The sequence below is a fragment of the Alligator mississippiensis genome, chromosome 3 (assembly GCF_030867095.1).
Source record: "Alligator mississippiensis isolate rAllMis1 chromosome 3, rAllMis1, whole genome shotgun sequence".
Taxonomy (NCBI): domain Eukaryota; kingdom Metazoa; phylum Chordata; order Crocodylia; family Alligatoridae; genus Alligator; species Alligator mississippiensis.
Window position 1 is genome coordinate 64,403,535 of NC_081826.1, and position 18,617 is coordinate 64,422,151.

General features: G+C 44.0%; 1 protein-coding gene across 3 annotated transcripts in view; it reads right to left on the bottom strand.

The window, feature by feature from the left end:
- The window catches only part of TRIM55 (tripartite motif containing 55), a 65,730-nt gene that overhangs the window by 46,487 nt on the left and 626 nt on the right, over window positions 1–18,617 (bottom strand). For all 3 annotated transcript variants that reach the window (XM_006261982.4, XM_006261981.4, XM_059724034.1), the window contains exons 2-3: window positions 17,792–17,964; window positions 6,473–6,638 (exon numbers count right to left, since the gene is read on the bottom strand). In XM_006261982.4, coding sequence (XP_006262044.1) covers window positions 6,473–6,638; window positions 17,792–17,964 — 339 coding nt within the window. The remainder of the gene's footprint in view (window positions 1–6,472; window positions 6,639–17,791; window positions 17,965–18,617) is intronic.

Below are 18,617 nucleotides of genomic sequence, written 5' to 3' on the forward strand. Positions count from 1 at the left end.
TATGAATGCCACATTTGGTCAATTACAAAATTTCAGTGAATGGTTTGGAAACATCTATAAACAGAAGCCTATCGATTGACTTCAGAAATTCAGAAATACCAAAAAGGAGAAATGAAGGGACCTAGCGAGGCCTTTGTGCCCCATTAGTGGAACTACCAACTGCAATTATTGGTTGATGGCAGTCATTACTATATTTCTGCAAAATAGAGCCCCTTAGCCCCAGTCAACCTCTCAGTAAAACTTAGAAATGATGATGCCTGGAAAGAGTGCAGGGAAAATAATGGCAGTGTTAAAGCAATGTTGTAGCCACGATGTTCCAGGAACTGCATGAGAAAGGCACTTGACCAAAAGAAACCTCACGAAGACAAGTGCAAAGTCCTGCACTTAGGATGGAAGAATCCCATGCACCAGCACAGGCTGGGGGCTGACTGGCTTGGCAGCAGCTCTGCAGAAAAGAACCTGGGGTTACAGTGGACAGTAAGCTGAATATGAGCCAGCAGTGTGCTCTTGTTGCCAAGAAGGCCAACGGCATACTGGGCTGTTTTGGTAGGAGTGTTGCCAGCAAGTCAAGGGAAGTGATTATTCCCCTCTATTCAGCACTGGTGAGGCCACATCTGGATTCATAGATTCATAGATTCATAGATGTTAGGGTCGGAAGGGACCTCAATAGATCATCGAGTCCGACCCCCTGCATAAGCAGGAAAGAGTGCTAGGTCTAGATGACCCCAGCTAGATGCTCATCTAACTTCCTCTTGAAGACCCCCAGGGTAGGGGAGAGCACCACCTCCCTTGGAAGCCCATTCCAGACCCTGGCCACTCGAACTGTGAAGAAGTGTTTCCTAATGTCTAATCTAAATCTGCTCTCTGCTAGCTTGTGGCCATTATTTCTTGGAGTACTGTCTGTGCTCAGTTTTGGGCCCCCCCACTACAGAAAGGATGTGGACAAACTGGAGAGAATCCAGCAGAGGGCAACAAAAATGGTGAGGGGGCTGGGAGATGTAACTTATGAGGAAAGACTGAGGGAACTGGGCTAACTTAGTCTAGAGAAGAGAAGACTGAGAGGGTATTTAATAGCAGCTTTCAACTACCTGAAGGGGGATTCAAAAGAGGATGGAGACAGACTAGTTCTTAGTGGTGGCAGATAACAGAACAATGAGCAACAGTCTCAAGTTGTTGCAAGGGAAGGTTAGGCTAGATACTCGGAAACATTTTCTCACGAGGAGGGTAGTAAAACACTGCAACAGGTTACCCAGAGAGGTGGTGGAAGCTCCATCTTTGGAAGTTTTTAAGACCTGGATAGAAAGAGCTTTGGCTGCAATGTTCTATTTGGGGCTGGTCCTGCTTTGAGCAGGGGGTTGGTCTAGATGACCTCCTGAGGTCCCTTCTAACCCCAATTTTCTATGATTTTTGTGGGTGACATTTTTATTGGAACAACTGCCCTTTATTGGAGCAACAGCCCTCCACACTATTTTTAATCATTGTTGTGCCTACTTCTTTTTGCAGACCTGAGAAAGAATGCCTTACATTCAAAAATTTGTTTAAGTCTACCCCAAACATGCAGTTGGCTCAGTAAAAGACATCACTCACAAAATCCTTGCCACAGGGGAATACTAATGAAAGAAAGGAGAACAAGACTGTTGGAAGTAGAAGGGGGAGGTTGGAAGGTGAGAATGGGTTTGTGCACAGAACTCCAGTCAGAGTTGGGAAATGGAGAGGCTGACATGAAGGTGGGGAGAATGGGGAACGCTAGTATTGGGGAACACATACATAGAACCCTTGGTTTGGGAGGAAGATTGAGGGACCCTGGCATGGGAGAGAGGGAGGAAAAGGGGGAAGCGCCATATATACAGAACCTCTAGCATGAACAGAAAGAGGGAAGCATGGCAGGGTTAGCAGCTTCGGGGATAGAGGTCATGCAGAATCCCTGGCAGTGGGAGAAGGGGGAATCCTAGGATAGACACAAGAAGAAAATGGGGGGAAGAGGGAAATTGGAACATAAATGTAAGTGGAGAGCAGGCATACACACCCCCTGCCTGGCTAGCAGGAGGAAATGGTCTGAACCCCCGTCTGAGAGAGGAGGTGGGAGAGGTTGCAAGTAGGGCTGTGCGAAGCTTCGGTCCCTGATTTGATTCTGCGGAGATTTGGCCCAATTTGGTGGCTGAATCTCCGAATCTGAATGGAATCAATTCAGGTGATTTCTCAACCCTCCGAATCAATTTGGAGAGATTTGGAAAGACTCGGCGATTTAGACATAGACACAGCTTTACATGTTTTTTCTACATACCTCTAGGTAGCAGGCGGCTTGTGAATGCTGTGATGCTGGGGTGGATGGAGTGTCCCACAGGAGTATGGGGGGCTCCCCAGCATGCTCAGCACCACACCCGGAAGTGGACCAGAAGCAGTTCTGGTCCACTTCCAGGTCTGCCGGAGAGTGCATTGCCCCTCCTCCCCCCCCCCACACCCCCCAGCTCAGCAACTGGTGCCTCCTTGATCTGGGGGGCACCGGGGTTCCCTTGCGGCCAATAGCTGAACTGGGGTGGGGCGTGGGCAGGGCCCCCCACGCACTCCTCAGCGAACCTGGAAGTCAACCAGAAGTTGACCGGATGTGGACCCCGCCGCCAAGCATGTGGAGGTGCTCTCCACACTCCTGTGGGATGCTCCATGCACCCCAACATTGCAGCATTCATGAGCTGTGCCTGGTACCTTGAGGTATGTAGAAAAAACATTTAAAGCTGTGTCTGTGTCCAAATCACTGATTCTCCAAATCAGAATCGAATCTTCAGATTTGGATTTGGCCAAATCGAATCAGGGACAGTGATCCAAATCAACTAATCAAATCACTGTCCCTGATTCGGGCCGAATCCAAAATGAATTGGGCCTGCTTTGCACACCCCTAGTTGCAAGTGTAGCATATGAGAATGAGAAGACTGCATACAGGGAACTTGTGGTGATGGCTGGAGGAGTGCAAGGACACCCTTGTGCATGAAATGTGTTTAGCACATGGAAGCAACAGCCCTCTAACAACCCTCTAGTTAAACATGAAACAACTTTGCTAATGAGTTTGGCTATTTTATACAGCTATATGTCAGCTAATGGATGACTCACATGACTCCCAGAGGACTGGAAAAGGGCCAACGTGGTCCCTATTTTCAAGACGGGGAGGAGAGGATCCAGGTAATTATAGGCCGGTTAGTCTCACCTCTATCCTTGGGAAAACCTTTGAAAACACTATCAAGGATCACATTTGTGAGAGCCCATCAGGCAAAATAATGCTGAAGGGCAACCAGCATGGGTTCATAGTAGGTAAATCCTGCTTGGCTAACCTTGTTTCTTTTTATGACCAGGTCACAAAATGCTTAGATGCAGGAGTCAAGAGAAATGTCATCTACTTGGATTTTAAGAAGTCCTTCAATACAGTACCTCCTCCTATTCTCCTAAACAAACTGAGCAGCTGTGACATAGATGATTACATGGTCAGGTGGTTGGCAAATTGGTTAAGGGTTGCACCCAGAGAGTGGTCGTGGATGGGTCGGTATTGACCTGGAAAGATGTGGGCAGTGGGGTCCCCAAGGCTTGGTCCTTGGACCTGTGTTATTCAATGTCTTCATCAGTGACTTGCATGAAGGCGTGGAGAGCACTCTGTCCAGATTTGCAGATGACACAAAATTATGGGGTAAAGCAAACATACTAGTGGGAAGGGATTGAATCCAGGCGGATCTGGACAGGTTGGAAAAGTGGGCAGCAAAGAATAGGATGCAGTTCAACAAAGACAAGTGCAAAGTGGTGCATCTAGGGAGAAGGAATCACCAACACACCTATAGGCTAGGGAATGACCTTCTCAGCAGCACAGCAGCAAAAAGGGATCTCAGAGTCATAGTTGACTCCAAGATGAATATGAGCGGTCAATGTGACAAAGTAATCAGTAAAGCTAACCTCACTCTATCATGCATTAGTAGGTGCATCATGAACAGGTCCAGGGAGGTGATACTTCCCCTCTATACGGCATTGGTGAGGCTACAGGTGGAGTACTGCATACAGTTATGGACATCACACTTCAAGAGGGATGTGGATAACCTTGAGAAGGTCCAGAGGAGGGCCACTTGTATGGTTGAGGGCTTGCAGGTAAGGCCCTACGAGGGGAGACTGAGGGACTTGGATCTCTTCAGCCTCCACAAGAAAAGTCTGAGAGGGGATCTTGTGGCCATTTACAAATTCATCAGGGGGGGCAGAAAGGGAGGAAGGGCAGCAAGAAATAGAAGATGCTCTGCTTACCAGGGCACCCCTTGGAATAACCAGGAACAATGGCCACAAACTGACAGAGAGCAGATTTAAGATGGACATCAGGAAGGAAGAACTTCTTTACGGTAAGGGTTGCCAGAATCTGGAATGGGCTTCCAAGGGAGGTAGTGTTCTCCCCTAACCTGGGCGTCTTTAAGAGGAGACTGGGCAAGCACCTGGCTGGGGCCATATGACTCCAGCGCTCTTTCCTGCCCAGGGCAGGGGGTCAGACTCGATGATCTATTGAGGTCCCTTCCAACCCTAACAACTATGAAACTATGATTCACATGACTTCATGATGTGGCTCACATGACTATTCAGACCCCTTTTCCTTTCCTCAAACATTCTTGTATGAAAAAAACTGCATGCCAGACTGTTCTCAGTAAGAGTAATGGGAGTGGGAGTGCCATCTAAGAGATTTCTCCTTTTATTAAATTTTCAGTTCAAAAGCATGTTTGCAAATACTCATCCAAAGCAATTTCTCATTTGTAGTTTGCACACACTGGTATAACTATGTGACAGAATTGGAGGCTGGGATTGTAAACTTGGCCTTGTCTGATTGCTTGCCCTACTTGGCCTTCCAGAAAATGAGCTGTTTATCTCATGAGGATAACCCAGTGAGTCAGCTTTAAATTAATACCATATTAAAAAATAAATAGCAGTCTTTCAGTAGTGGCACCTAGGGCAGAGGATGCTAGGAACATAATGTCTGCCAGCTATTAAATATCTATATTCTTCAGCAGAAGGTTTGTCACTTAAAGCTTCTGTTTAAAAAAGATTTATATATATAAGGGTATGGTTTTTGAGGGCTGATCTCTCTTTTGCTTCTGCTGGAAATTCTACCTGTGTTCACAGTCTAAAAGACCTGTAAAACAGAGTCTGAGAAACTGAGATCATCAACTTTAAAAGAAGTCCTATTTTTGCCTGAAATATTTACTGATTATTGTCACAAATCAATAGTGAAGTTGTTTTAACTGAAAGTGGACAGAGGAGAAATACTGTTTTTTTCCGAATGTCTTTTTAAAATGTTATGGTATTGTTCTTCTGTACAGTCACTTTCCCCTGATATTTGTGTGGATCATTCACATATAAGGGAGAAAAGAAACACATTGTGGAGGAAAAAAATAGAGAAATGATTGTAAAACCACAGTATGGGTAGGTGTAACAGGGGGCCTGGTCGGGGTCGATTTAACTGTGGCCCGCCCACCTGTTTCTGGGCTAACCGCCCGCATTCTTGCCCGCCACACCTTGTTGGTAATTAATTAATAGATGTCAATTAAGCAGGAGGCTGCCCATTTCTTGCCCCGATGCCAGGGGGCACAATCTGCGGCTCCATTCCTCCCCTACACCACAACCCAAGCCTCGCAGATGGCATCTAGATGTTATCATAATCACCAGCCCCCCACACTGGGCCCCAAAATCCTCCTAATGAAACTCCTCCTGGACTCCTCTTCTCAGGCGGTCTCATCCGCTTTCATACTAGGCAGCATAGCTCACTGAACTGCTTCCCCTTCAGGTGTGGTCCCCCCAGGACCTTCGGCTCACTAGCCCTGGCCCACCTCCAGGCCAGGGAGAGCCCCAGGTGTGGATCTCTTGGGCGTTCCCCACAGCGGGCTCCCGGCCCTTCGACCCTTCCGGTCCTGGCCCCAGCATGGACCAGTCAGGGGAAGTCCAGACAGGCTTGAGTCTATGGCCTTTCTCTCTCTCTGGCGGTCCACCCTCCAGGCCCTCCAAACAATGGGTAACCCACCTGGTTGTGGGGGCTAGGGGTTAAGACCCGCCTTGCACCGGGGTGGTAACTGGCTTGGCATTTCCTGGGGGCTCCCACACCAGTGAGAGCCCCACCAGACCTCCCACTCCCGGCAGGGTGCGGCTTTAGGTCGTACCCAGGACCAGGAGCCTCCTAGCCATCCCCTACAGCTCCTCCCTTACCTCCAGATAATACCAGCAGCCCTCTGGCTAGGCAATGTTGTTGCCCTGTTTATATAGGCAGCCCTAGGTTCAAAATGGCTGCCCTCATCAGGCACCTGGCAGCTGCCAGCTCCAGGCCCTTAAAGTGGCAGGCACACACAGTGCACTGCCACAATAGGCAACTCATGGGAAGAAGAATTTTTAACTTATATCGTTAAAATTTGCTAGATTTCATCTTGATGGTGTGCCTTTAAGACCTGATTAGAAACAAAGAAGTATTTACCTTTTGTCGTTGGTAAACGTTTGTGAGAGGAGCTACTTGACAGTCTTTATGAGCACCAAAAACTTTGCACAGAGAGCATGTAGGCATTTCACAGTTTAAACAATAGATATTAATTTTCTCATCTTCATGCTCTTCACACATTGGCTGTTCAGATTTTCTTTCAGGTCTATGAGAGAAACATTTGAAAACATGTAAAGAGCTTACTTGCTTATCTGATCTGGATAATAACATGTGGTCTTTAATATAAAAAAAAGACATTAACCAATGCCTAAGGTTGAAGTGCATAACCACAGAATAGTTTTAATCCTGCCATGGAGGGATGAATAAACAAACATATGTATTTGCAGACTTTCCTGATACAGCATTACACAAAGGAAAGCATGACTTCATACTGTGACCCTTACTCAGGAAGATGCTTAAGCATGCGCTATTTTTAAACACATTAGTTTTCCTCACTGAACTCTGGGGCACTACTTATACACATTGTTATGTTGTTTACCATCTTTCTGAACTGAGGCCCAGACTCTTGAGTGCTTCAAGGCTTAATCATGCAAAATATTGGCCACTCTGGCTTTGATTGTACAGAGCATTTATGCTGGGTCTTATTTTTAAGCGTGAGTAGTTCCATAGGAATTGATGAAAATTCATAGGCTCAATGTTAAGTCTCTTCAGTACTTTCATGATTCAAACTCAGGATACTCAGGAGAATCATGGCCAGTTTTTAAGGCAGTTTCAGATGAGCAAGTTTCTAACACGGGCAGGGTCAAATTTTAATCCCACTCTCCTAACCACTGAAAATACAAATGACATAAAAAGTACTCCTTGTGCTATGCTGACCCAGAAGCTTTTCTTGCACTAAAACACAAGTGTTGACAACATGATTTGGCCCCATTACACCAATCAATCCATCCATATTAGGAACCAGTTTAGCTGGAACCCACCATGTTTAAAATAGTGGCTTAATTTGAGTCTTGCCCAATGTAAATGGAGTGTCTCTCTGTTATAGTCCACAATCCAAGGTGCTTTCCTCACAGAAATATCCTGTAGAGTTTAACAGATGTGGAAATAATTGCTGAAGAGATATTTAATAGAATGTTTTAGACATTTCTCTAAAATTGAGAATTAATTGGTTTCCATACTTTTAAAACCATCCTCCAGAATTTTGTGGCAAGGAAACAAGTAAACATTACATTCTATTAAAAATTCAACAACTCACAGAAAGATTATTCATGGTTTAAAAGGACTAAACCATAAAGGGAGATAATCAACTTAACATTAGATATCTGCCTGAGATACCTAATGATCACTTAATGAGTTGATCACTTTCTCTATCCATCACAAAGCAGGCAAATCAGTCAGCAATGCAGAAATCCTTGACTTTAGGAAAGCTGACTTTCACAAGCTCAGGTAGTTGGTCAGATATTATGATCTGATAGGGAGGCGAGTCCATGATGAGTGGCTGCTCCTTAAGTATGCAATCCTAAAAGCACAAGGGAAGTCCATTCCAGTTCATAGGAAAGGTAGTAAAAGGGCTGGGAGCCCACTTGGCTCATTAGGGAACTCATGGACCTCCTTAACCTTAAAAGAGAAGCTTATAAGGGTTGGAAGACAGGAAATACTTCTAAGGAGGATTATGTATCACTGGCCTGCACCTGTTGGGAGTGGACCAGAAAAGCCAAGGCTGAAAGTGAGCTCAAACTGGCTATGGGAACCTAGGACAATAAAAAGTCCTTCTCCAGATAGGTGGGAAGTCAAAAGAAACATAAGGGCAACATTGGACCCCTGCTGAGCCAAATGGGACAGCTGACAACCAACACCCAGGACAAAGCTAATCTTCTCAATGATTACTTTGCGTCAGTTTTCCACCAGCCCAATGGGATCACCCAGCTTGACAGGACACAAGATTACCAGGGTAAGGGCGACCATACACCTACAACTGGTGAAGACCTTGTGAGGGAGCACCTTGAAATGCTGGACATCCACAAGTCAGTGGGTCTGGACAGAATGCATCCAAGAGTACTAAAAGGGTAGGCTGACATCACAGCACAACCAATGGCAAAGTTATTTAAGAACTTGTGGTGTTCGATAGAGGTTCCTGAAGATTGGAAGAGGGCCAACATGGTGCCTATCTTCAAGAAGGGAAGGAAGGAAGGCCCAGGGAATTACAGGCCAATCAGTTTGACCTCAATCCCTGGAAAGATCTTGGAAAAAAATATTAAAGAATCCATCAACAACAGGCTAACAGAAGACATTGTTCTGAGAGATAGCCAACACGACTTTGTTAAGGGTAGGTTATGCCTAACCAACCTCATTTCCTTCTATGACCAGTTGATGTGTCACCTGGACAGGGGAGGAGAGGCTGATGTCATTTACTTGGATTTCAAAAAAGCCTTTGTCTTGGTCTCCCATGATGTCCTCATGGTAAAATTGAGGAGCTACGGCCTCGATAACCTTACAGTGTGACAGCTGGGGAACTGGCTCCGTGGTTAGACCCAGAGAGATGATTGATGAAACTTAGTCAACATGGTGCATGGTGACCAGTGGCATCTCTCAGGGTTCAGTTCTCAGATCAGTACTCTTTAATATATTCATAAATGATCTGGATTCGGGTGTCAGAAACAGACTGGCTAATTTTGCTGATGACACCAAATTGTTGGGAAGCGCAGTCACTCTAGAGGATAGTCTGGGGATTCAGGCTTACCTGGACAGGCTTGCAAGGTGGGCAGATCAAAACCTGCTGACATTCAACTTAGAGAAATGCAAGGTGCTCCACCTCAGAAGAAAGAACCCACATCATACCTGTAGGCTCAGCCGTACTACACTCACTAGCACCATGACTGAAAGAGACTTGGGGGTCATGATTGACCACAAGATGAATATGCACCACCAATGCAATGCTGCAGCCAGCAAAGCAAATAAAATCCTAGCTTGCATCTACTGATGTATCTCAGGCAAGATCCAAGATGTCATCCTCCTGCTTTACTCGGCCTTAGTGAGGCTGTAGCTGACTTCCTGATGTTTGGGCAGGGGGCTGGACCCGATGATCTCATGAGGTCCCTTCTAGCCCTAATGTCTATGAAATCTATGAACTCTATTAAATGATTAGTTTTACAACTAATACTCAATTGAAAGGTATTAGTTTATATATTTTGCAAACCATGCTTTGAAAGTTTACAGAACAGAAAGAAATGATCTTTACATTCAATCAAAAGGGTCTAACACTTAGAAAGTATTATTTTATATTAAATTACTTAAGGCTTTTCCTACAGGCTAGGAAAATGGGGCTAATTCATCTTTGTTATTGATGGAATGTATGTTTTCTCTTCTAAGCGGCTTGAAAGTGAAATTACTCTTGAAATAAATAAATGAAATAAATGACATTGAGAAGACAATAGAGCCGGAGGGAAAGTATCTTCTCCTTCCAGGTGTTCTAATTTCATGAGGCTTGAAACTAAATTACAGAGTCATGTTGCTAAAATTAGCAAGTCTATACTCTGCAATATAACTAGATATACAGCAAATCATGGGATGGAGTAACAGAAAAATTCTAGGAAATATTCTGTTATATAGATTGGGTTGTTAACATACATTTGCATAACACATACTTAGAAAACAAACACTCCAAAGTGTATATTTAAGGTTAATTGGAAGAGGTGAATTTCCAGTGTAAAGGATGATTTAAATTGAAGGATCATGATTCCAGACACCTGAGTTCACCTCCATATTGTAAGCTGGGAACAGGAGGTTCAGCACACCTGGGCAGAGCACTGTTCAAAATGACAAGATAAGCAGAGACCAGAATGACTGCACTTCCAGAGTGTTTACAAGAACAGAAACCACCAGTGTGTCATGTGCCATTGGACTTGTGCCTACTAATATGAAAGACAGTCGCGAAGGGTCAAAAAGGCAAAGGTATCAAATAGACTCAGTGCTGAGCTGAGGGACCCTCTGTCAGAAGTAGCTGATCTTTAAAGGCATCCCAAGGGGTGAGATGAAATCAGGACAGAAATCTGTGAACTCATGTAGCCCTCAAGAGCCTGGCAAAGAAAACTGGAAATGAACAGATACTTTATTGACTTCCAATCTCTTTCCTAGGCCCAGGAAAAGAAGAACTCTTCACCAGATCCCAGAAAGTGACCTCTTTTATGTCATTGGAAATGCTGATTCATTGGACCAACCTCTGCGCTGTTATGCAAAGGCACTGTTGATAAGTGACCAGAGGATGTAACTTACCTCTTCCTTACTCCTGTGTGACACAAGTGCAAATCTATTTTATGCAGGGTTAAATTTACAGTAATTTAGCAGGCAGGGGTAACAGTTAAGGTGTGGACCCACATAACACTTCTACTATTTACAGTGTGGTTTGAGCTGCAAGCATCTGTCAGTTCAGAATAGTATGGAAGTATAGCTGCATAATTACCTATTATTTTGAACCAGTTCTTTGCAAACTGCTTCAGTGTCATGTGTAGACACCAAGCTTTCTATGACTAGTATCTGGTCTCTCCTGCAGGAGTACTACACTACACCACTCCTCACCCCTGCCCCGCTCCAATGCCCACCCCTGCCCCTGCCCCTGCCCCTGCTCCCCCCAGCATGGAAACTGGCTGCTCTGGGATGCAGCCAGATCTATGCAGCCCCAATCCCTGTTGCCTGCATTTGACCACGATCCATGGCACCCAAGGTTGATTTTGCAGGGCAAGAGGGTGGGAGTTGAAGGTGGAGGGGGGCCAGGTGGGTGGAGAGGGTGCCCCTGCCTCTGGATTCTCTGGGTGCTCCAGAGACCTGCCTATGGTCTCTGCTTTATGCCGTAGCTCTAAAGGACTTTCCCTACAAAGCTGCTCAATTGCTTCCATTGCCTTTAATCAACCCTGGTCCCTGGCACCCCAGGCTTATTTAGCAGAGCAGTTGGGAGGGAGGGGTGCCTGAAAACTACTCAACTTCAGCTGCATGGGGATGGGTGTGCAGGGTGGAATGTGCAGGGCAGGCACCTGGGAGGGGTGGGAGGTGCAGCAGAGATGGCAAATCAATCAATGGGCCAATTCACATTGAATTGAGGACCATTCTGTGGTCATTGCACAGTGGATCATGTTTGTCTTCCCCTAGTAATTGACAGGTGCACCCACTCACTTGCCACCTCACAGTGGGTGTGTGTGGGATGGGGGTTAATTGAAATTAATTCAGCAGCTTTCTAGGAAAAAGCTTTTTAAAGCTGCAGCTTTAGGCAGAGACCTTGAAATGCAACAACATTGGGAAAGCAGAAGCAGGGGTCCAGGTAGCCCTTGCCCTCCCTCCTCACAATCAGGGTCTTCCTTCCCTGTTAGGGAAATCCTGGGGAAAATCCAAGCACTAGTAAGGCGTGCTGGGCCAGACACTCACTCCCACACCCTGGTGGCGGTTTGACAGCATTGCAATGTCTAAAAAGGGTCTCTTTTACTTTGAACCCTTGGCAGTATTTGTATGGACACCTCTGAACCAGGGCAATTGTGAACCAGTTCTCAATTGGTGACGCTGTTGGAATAATTCAATGATTATATCTGTCCACACCTTTCGAGAGTGACATCTGGTGGGCTGTGGAGCAGCAGCTCTACCTCCCCTTTTGATGTGGTTAAAAGGCTAGAAATGTCATTTTCAAATTCTTTGTTAACATATGAGGGAATTTGGGAGAGATTTTTTTCAAGCTCTCACAGGTAGCACTAAATTCCCTGATAACAATGGAGCCAAAACTGGTAACAGTACTTTGAGAGAATTAAACTTCTTGTTTCTACAGTGCAAAAACAGCTTGTGACAATGTGAAGTGTGACTGGAGTGTGATTGTTTGACATCCTACTGTACACATTATACTGGTGTACAGAAATAGCAGATAGAAAACATACCTCCCCCCCACTGCTATATCGGGTGACTTCAATTTGGTGGAGAGTTATCCTTGAAAGTATCAGAAGCAAAACTCTACTAGTTTACTTAGGTTTCATCTGTCTCTATCCATTTGGAGAGTGTTTCTTTAAATGCACATCCTCAATCATTCACTATGACTTCCCCATGAAATATCCTTGTTCAGATGGCTTAGAAGATCAGGCCTTAAAACTGCAACTCTGAACAAACTCATAAATAATACTGGGGTCCTTGATCTCAATGTTATACTTTGATTACCACTCTCTTAAGACAGACAAATAGATCTATTTACTCCTGTATTGCATTGGTGTGTTTATACATTCATTTATGTGCTTTTGCTACTGTGCATTAAGTTTAATATCTGTAATATGAGGTATTGGCAACACGTAGGGGGTGCACACGGGTGTACGTGCACCCCCTGAGCTTGGTGGTGCACCCCTTGGAAAAAGGTGCTCCTGACACTGCCAGAAGTGGCTGCAGGCAGTCACTGGCCACCCCCCTCCTCCCCCCACACTGCTAACATTGCCGGTGGCGGTGGTCCCTGATCACCACTGGCCACCGCTGACACTGATGGAGGTGTCTGTGGGTGGTCGCCAACTGCTGGTCGGTACTCGCTGCCTTCCTCCTCTCCCTCCTCCCCCCTGCTGCTAACAGCGCCGCTGCTGCTTGCAGGAGCTCGCCATGTTCCCCCAGCCTCCGGGGCACATGGCATTCATGATGTGAGTACTACATAAAGGCGCATTAGGCTGCCCTAATGCACAGCAGCAAAAGTAAATGCCTTTTTAGTGATGCTTAATGTACAGTAGACTAATTCTACTGAACATTAGCATATTAGCACTTTCTGACATGACTCTTTAATGTGCAATAGAATAGGCTACTGTGCATTAAACCACATGTATAGACATGCCCACACAGAATCTGGCCTTTAAAGTGTGGACAGCTTTGAACTGTTCATAGAAAAAATGCAAAATCAGTGTAGAAAACATGTATGCTGTTATTAACAGCTTAATATTTAATTAGTTAACATAATTAGCTCCATTTCTGGCCCTATGCTGAGTTACATCAGCTGAGGATATACCTTGGTGTATTTATTTTATGTAACACAATCATTTAAAGGACAATTTGACTGGCTATAAAAAAGAGCTGCTGTTGTAATAAACATAATTTTATAGTAGGTTTAATATCCCTAGCCCAAATTCTGCTCTACATTAGAGCACTGCAAACTGAGAACAACTTCATGGAAATCAACAGAAGTATTCATTTGAAAAATGAATTGCAGATATGGTCATTGGTCAGTTAACCTATTTTGGTAATTTGTTTTGTTTAATTGTGAGGGACTATTTCAAGATTTATACAAAGCCAAAAATCTTTTCTTCCCAGTCTCCTACATTACATGGAATTTGTTCTGTAACAATACTGGTTATTTCATTTACACTGAAAAATCAAAATAAATGCCAGTAAAGTACAGATGGGGCCTGAAAGACATTAGCCCATGTTGACGGACACCCTGAGAATGCCAGAAAGCAGTGACAGTGAGTGCCTAGAACTATGTTTCACAGATTTCATAGACATTAAGGCTGGAAGGGACCTCCTAAGATCATTGGGTTCAGCCCCAAATTGAATAAAAAATTGAATCTGAATTGAGTCCAGCCCCAAATTGAATCTGATGTTGAATCAGAATGTTGTAAATTATTGATTTAAATGATGTCAGCAAGCAGACTGGCCCCAGTCCAACCCTGTGGGGGAAGGGGGTGTGGTCTGGCACCCATTCAGCTGCATGGCAGGGGTGGTGGGAAGGGGGCATGGCCTGGCCCCAACCCAGCTGCATGGGCAGAAGGGGGTATAATTTTGCCCCAACCTGACGGGGGCGGGGGGAGGAACAGGGGGGCGGGCATAGGAATTTGGCGGCAGGGGAGGCTGGCAGTATTAATGGCTACTGCTTCCCTGACACTAAATTTCCCAACCCCTGAGAACCCCCACAGTCCAAATGCAATGGCTCCATTGGCCACATTTGGCATGTGGGCAAGAAGTTAAGTACCCCTGCTTTAAAGGGTGAGCACCAAACCAGGTATATCTATATCTGTCCTCTATTCATCACTCTCCCTGATATCCACCATCATTAGTTTAGAGATGCTAGAGGAACCATATCTTACTGATCTAACAGCCAATCTCTTACTACCTCAGTTCCCAAGTGTTTTCACAACTTTGAAAGAAAGAGTTATTGTACTGAACTTGTTGAATAAACAGAAATGAAGAAAATATCCTTTTTGTACCTGCAGCAGAGGCTGTTGCTGTCAAAAGCTGGGTTTGCATCTCATCCAACTCTGGCTCCAGGTGGGTAACTGTGACTTCTACTAGTTGGGGTCTGACCTCCTTTAAACCTTCAGCAGCAAAACTTGTGCTGGTAAATATATTTTTTCTTGATATAAATGACTTTAATAGATTATAAGCTTAGTCCTTCCTAAAGATACTCATTGGCTGGAGCTTGGTCTGTTCATGGAAGTGGTTATACCATGTGACAACAGGCGACCAGATGTAATGATCTGAGTGGTCTCTCCCAATGCTATGTCATGATCTCAAATTTAATGTTAAGTAGGTCTGCTTTTAAAGAAAGGTGGCTTTGAATTAAATAAAAGATCAATTTATGTAAAAAAAATCTGATTTTTTACTACCTCAGTTCCCAGTTGGTTTCACAGCTTTGAAAAATCAATTTTTTTTTTAGAAAATCTGTTTGTTTTTTTTTAACTTAAAAATCAATTATTTTTTTTATCCACCAAGGCAGCACAGCCCTTTAGGATGCTCTGCTGACTGAGCCCAACCTGCTGTACTAGTTAATGTGGAGTACAATTGGGAGCTAGGGCTGTATCTTTTTCTTGAGACCGCCTCTGAGGTAATCGTGTCCCAAGCAGGTGAAGGCTTCAATGCTCAAGAAATTGCAGGGAGAGCAAGGCCATATTCTCATAGCAGCTTAGAAAAGTTAGGGGGAAAAGAGATAAGCAGCAGAAGCACACAAAGTGCTAAATACCTTAGATAATGCTGTTATGTGGTATCACTGCCAGCACTGATAATTAGCATAATTGTAAGGATGCAAGCGAAGGTTAAAAATGCCTTCATATATAAAATAATAGCCCTTTTGGACAAATAGCAGAGGTCAGGACCATTTTTCATATATACTTCTGGTCTTTGGTGCAGCGTGTCACATTGTTTTTTTTCCCAAAGTCCCATGGCTTTATTCTACAGTCATCTCACAAGAACCTGTAAAAGATCTTAAGTGATTTGCCAGGGTTTTTTTAACTTTAGTAAAATTTAGTCACTTCTCCATGCGATTGGAGCTAACAACAACTGTACAAAAAATACAGGAAGTGAAGAATCAGCTTGTTTGGTTGACTGCTATATCTAGCATGGCAGATTTGTTGAATGATTTCCCCAGTGATTTTCCCTGTAGCAATAACAAGTGCATCTCACAAATGCTTACGGGGCAGATTCATAAAAGCAGATGACTTCTGCTTGGTGAAGCCTTTCTAAGGGAAGGGGGAAAGACAGATTTAAACCATCTTTGTGCTGCCCAGCTTCTTGGTTTGGCCTTGCGCTTAGCTTCAAGGCTTTGCTCACCTACAGCAGCCTCCACCCCGAGGGAACACCTATCCTCAAAAGCAGCTAGATCACAATAGTGTTTGGGTATGTGTTTGAATGTCTGAGCATGAATCGTGCCTTGTGGGCCCAGTTCTGTGTGGCAGCGCTAGTGTTGAGACACAGCACTGCAGTGGGTGCTCTGGGAGACATTCAGCCTCTATCAGAGAGCTCAGCCACTACTGCACTTTCAAACAGAGAAATGTCATGCTGAAGAGAGTCCTTTTGTGCTAAAGAGAGAGGACTCCCTGCAACTGTGGGTTCCTTTGTTCTTTTGTTTTCTGGCCAAGGGGCAGTGTCCATTTTGCATGTCTCATACATATCTGACAAAGATTCGACTAACCTGCTGGGTGTGTGGTATCCTTAGCTAGTATTCTTTGTGGTCTAGCTGAGAGTTCCTGCCTGACAAAACAATTTGTAAGATGACTGGTAGCAAGAGGCCTCAATGTCTTGTCGACCTGCTTCTAAAAGTGATATTCAACATAGAACCGTTCCTGTAAAACAGTGATTCCCAACAAGGGTACCATAGCACCCTAGGGATTTGGCAGCAGGGGTGTTGTGACATCCTTTAAAGGGTGCCTAAGGGTGCCGCACAATACACAAGCATCTACACATGATTCACAAGATAAACCCAGAGATTTCAAATAGGAACCTATAGTATCAAAAACATTCTGGCCTTTTGTGGCCTTTCTGAGTTGTTTGCAACAAAAGAGTTGCCTTATTATTTTTCTGTAATAAAAAAAACAAACAGTGAAAACAAGGCTGGCTTTTTTTGAGGGGTGCCTTGAGTCTAACGAGGTTGAGAACCACTGCTATAAACAAGCCCTCACTTGTAATGAAGTCAGTGGAACTGCTTCTGTAAGGAAGGATTATGTGATTGGCACAAGTTACAGGATCAGGTCCACTATTTAGATTTTCTTTCCTAAGCTCTGAGCTCTGCAATCCATTAAGTATCAGCACCCTCCCAACCTATCATTTGATAACAAAAATAACAATGATATTATCCTGTAGATTACTCATGTATGTATATATGCCGTGAGTGACTGTAATTTACGATTAATCTCACTTGTTAGGGTTAACCCATTCTTCTCCTCTAGAATTTTGGCTTTCCCATACATAGCTACACAGCATTGTCATGAACTGTTATTTTTGGCATTTTCAGTCTCTTCTATACAGAAAGTGAGTCCTAAATAAGACTTGATTTCATGAGTTCACATCCTATGCTGACAGGCATGCTTTTTTTAAATATTGATGATTCAATTTATTATGATGCGAGCTGGCTTCCGAATATAATTCAGATGTATTTGTTTTTGCTTCAATTGTCCCTCAGGGCTTTCCAGCAAGTGCCAACATTTTATTAACATAGGAGTACATGCCTGAAGACAAGCTGTGGAACATATGGGTTTGAAAAGTTTATAAGATAAAGTTATGGACCAGATCCTTCTGTCCTAATTCATATGATTAATCAGATTGACTTCCAGAACTCTGTGTCCATGACTAAGTATTACTTATATGAATAAGCACTAGAAGCAAAAGCTCAACACCTACTTGAACACTGCTTTTGGTCAAGTGATATAAAATAAATAAGAGTTGACTTTATTCTACAGTAAACACAGAAGCACGTATGATATGTCATTTTCGCAACAGGATAACTCTACCATCTCCAAAAGCTAAAATAACTAAATATATCCAACAACTTATAAAACAAAGGCAAGAAAGGAAGGGAGAACCTTCCACAATCATAAGCTTCGTCAGCTTGTACTGTCAGCATTCTGCTAAGGATACAAATGAGTATGTTACCTGGTAGACTCCTGCTTATAAATGTCAATGATATTTTCCACCAGAAGGTTCCTTTGAAGTCCATACACACCATGTCTGTCCAGAACTACTTCATGTCTACATGAGGGACATCGAAATCGACCACCTGAAGCCACTGTGGTGCCTCCTCTGGTTGTGAGGTATGGATTGGAGGCCTGTTCTTGCCAAGCAATAAAATTATAGGTGAATAAGGCCATGCACACCTTCTTAAAACACTCTGCAATTGTTCTGGTAATAGCCTTAATGTTCAGAACACAAGACATACATCCAGCCACCCAGAGATGTAGTAACACATCTGTGACAGCCACAAAGCACAGGGCAGCACCACCATTCCAGTGGTGGTGGGGTGTTCAGCTGATGTTGTAGCATGACTATTTTTGCACTGCTGTCCCTCCAAGGCAGTGCTCAGAGCAGCTACCTCAGTCCCCCCCCACCCTCTTATGCTACTGAAGCCCCCTATTTAACGCCTAGTCCAAAACCAGTGAGGTCAATGAAAAGAATCCCATGATTCCAACAAATTTTGGATTAGGCCCAATAATTCTTTACTAACCTAACTGGGGATTTTTGGCTAAAAAACCCAAAAGAAATATGTATGGTAATGTTATTTCACTTGGTGCCTACTGACTAATAATACTGTAGCAATCTGCCTGGAGATACAAAGATAGCAAAAAGATAATAGTTAAACAAACCAATTCATAATTAAATGTATGTAAATGCTGAAAATGAATTTAGTATAAGTAAATAAATGTCAGGAACCCAACAAAATTCAAAAGACAATGGGCCAGATCAGAACAGTTGCCATGGCTCT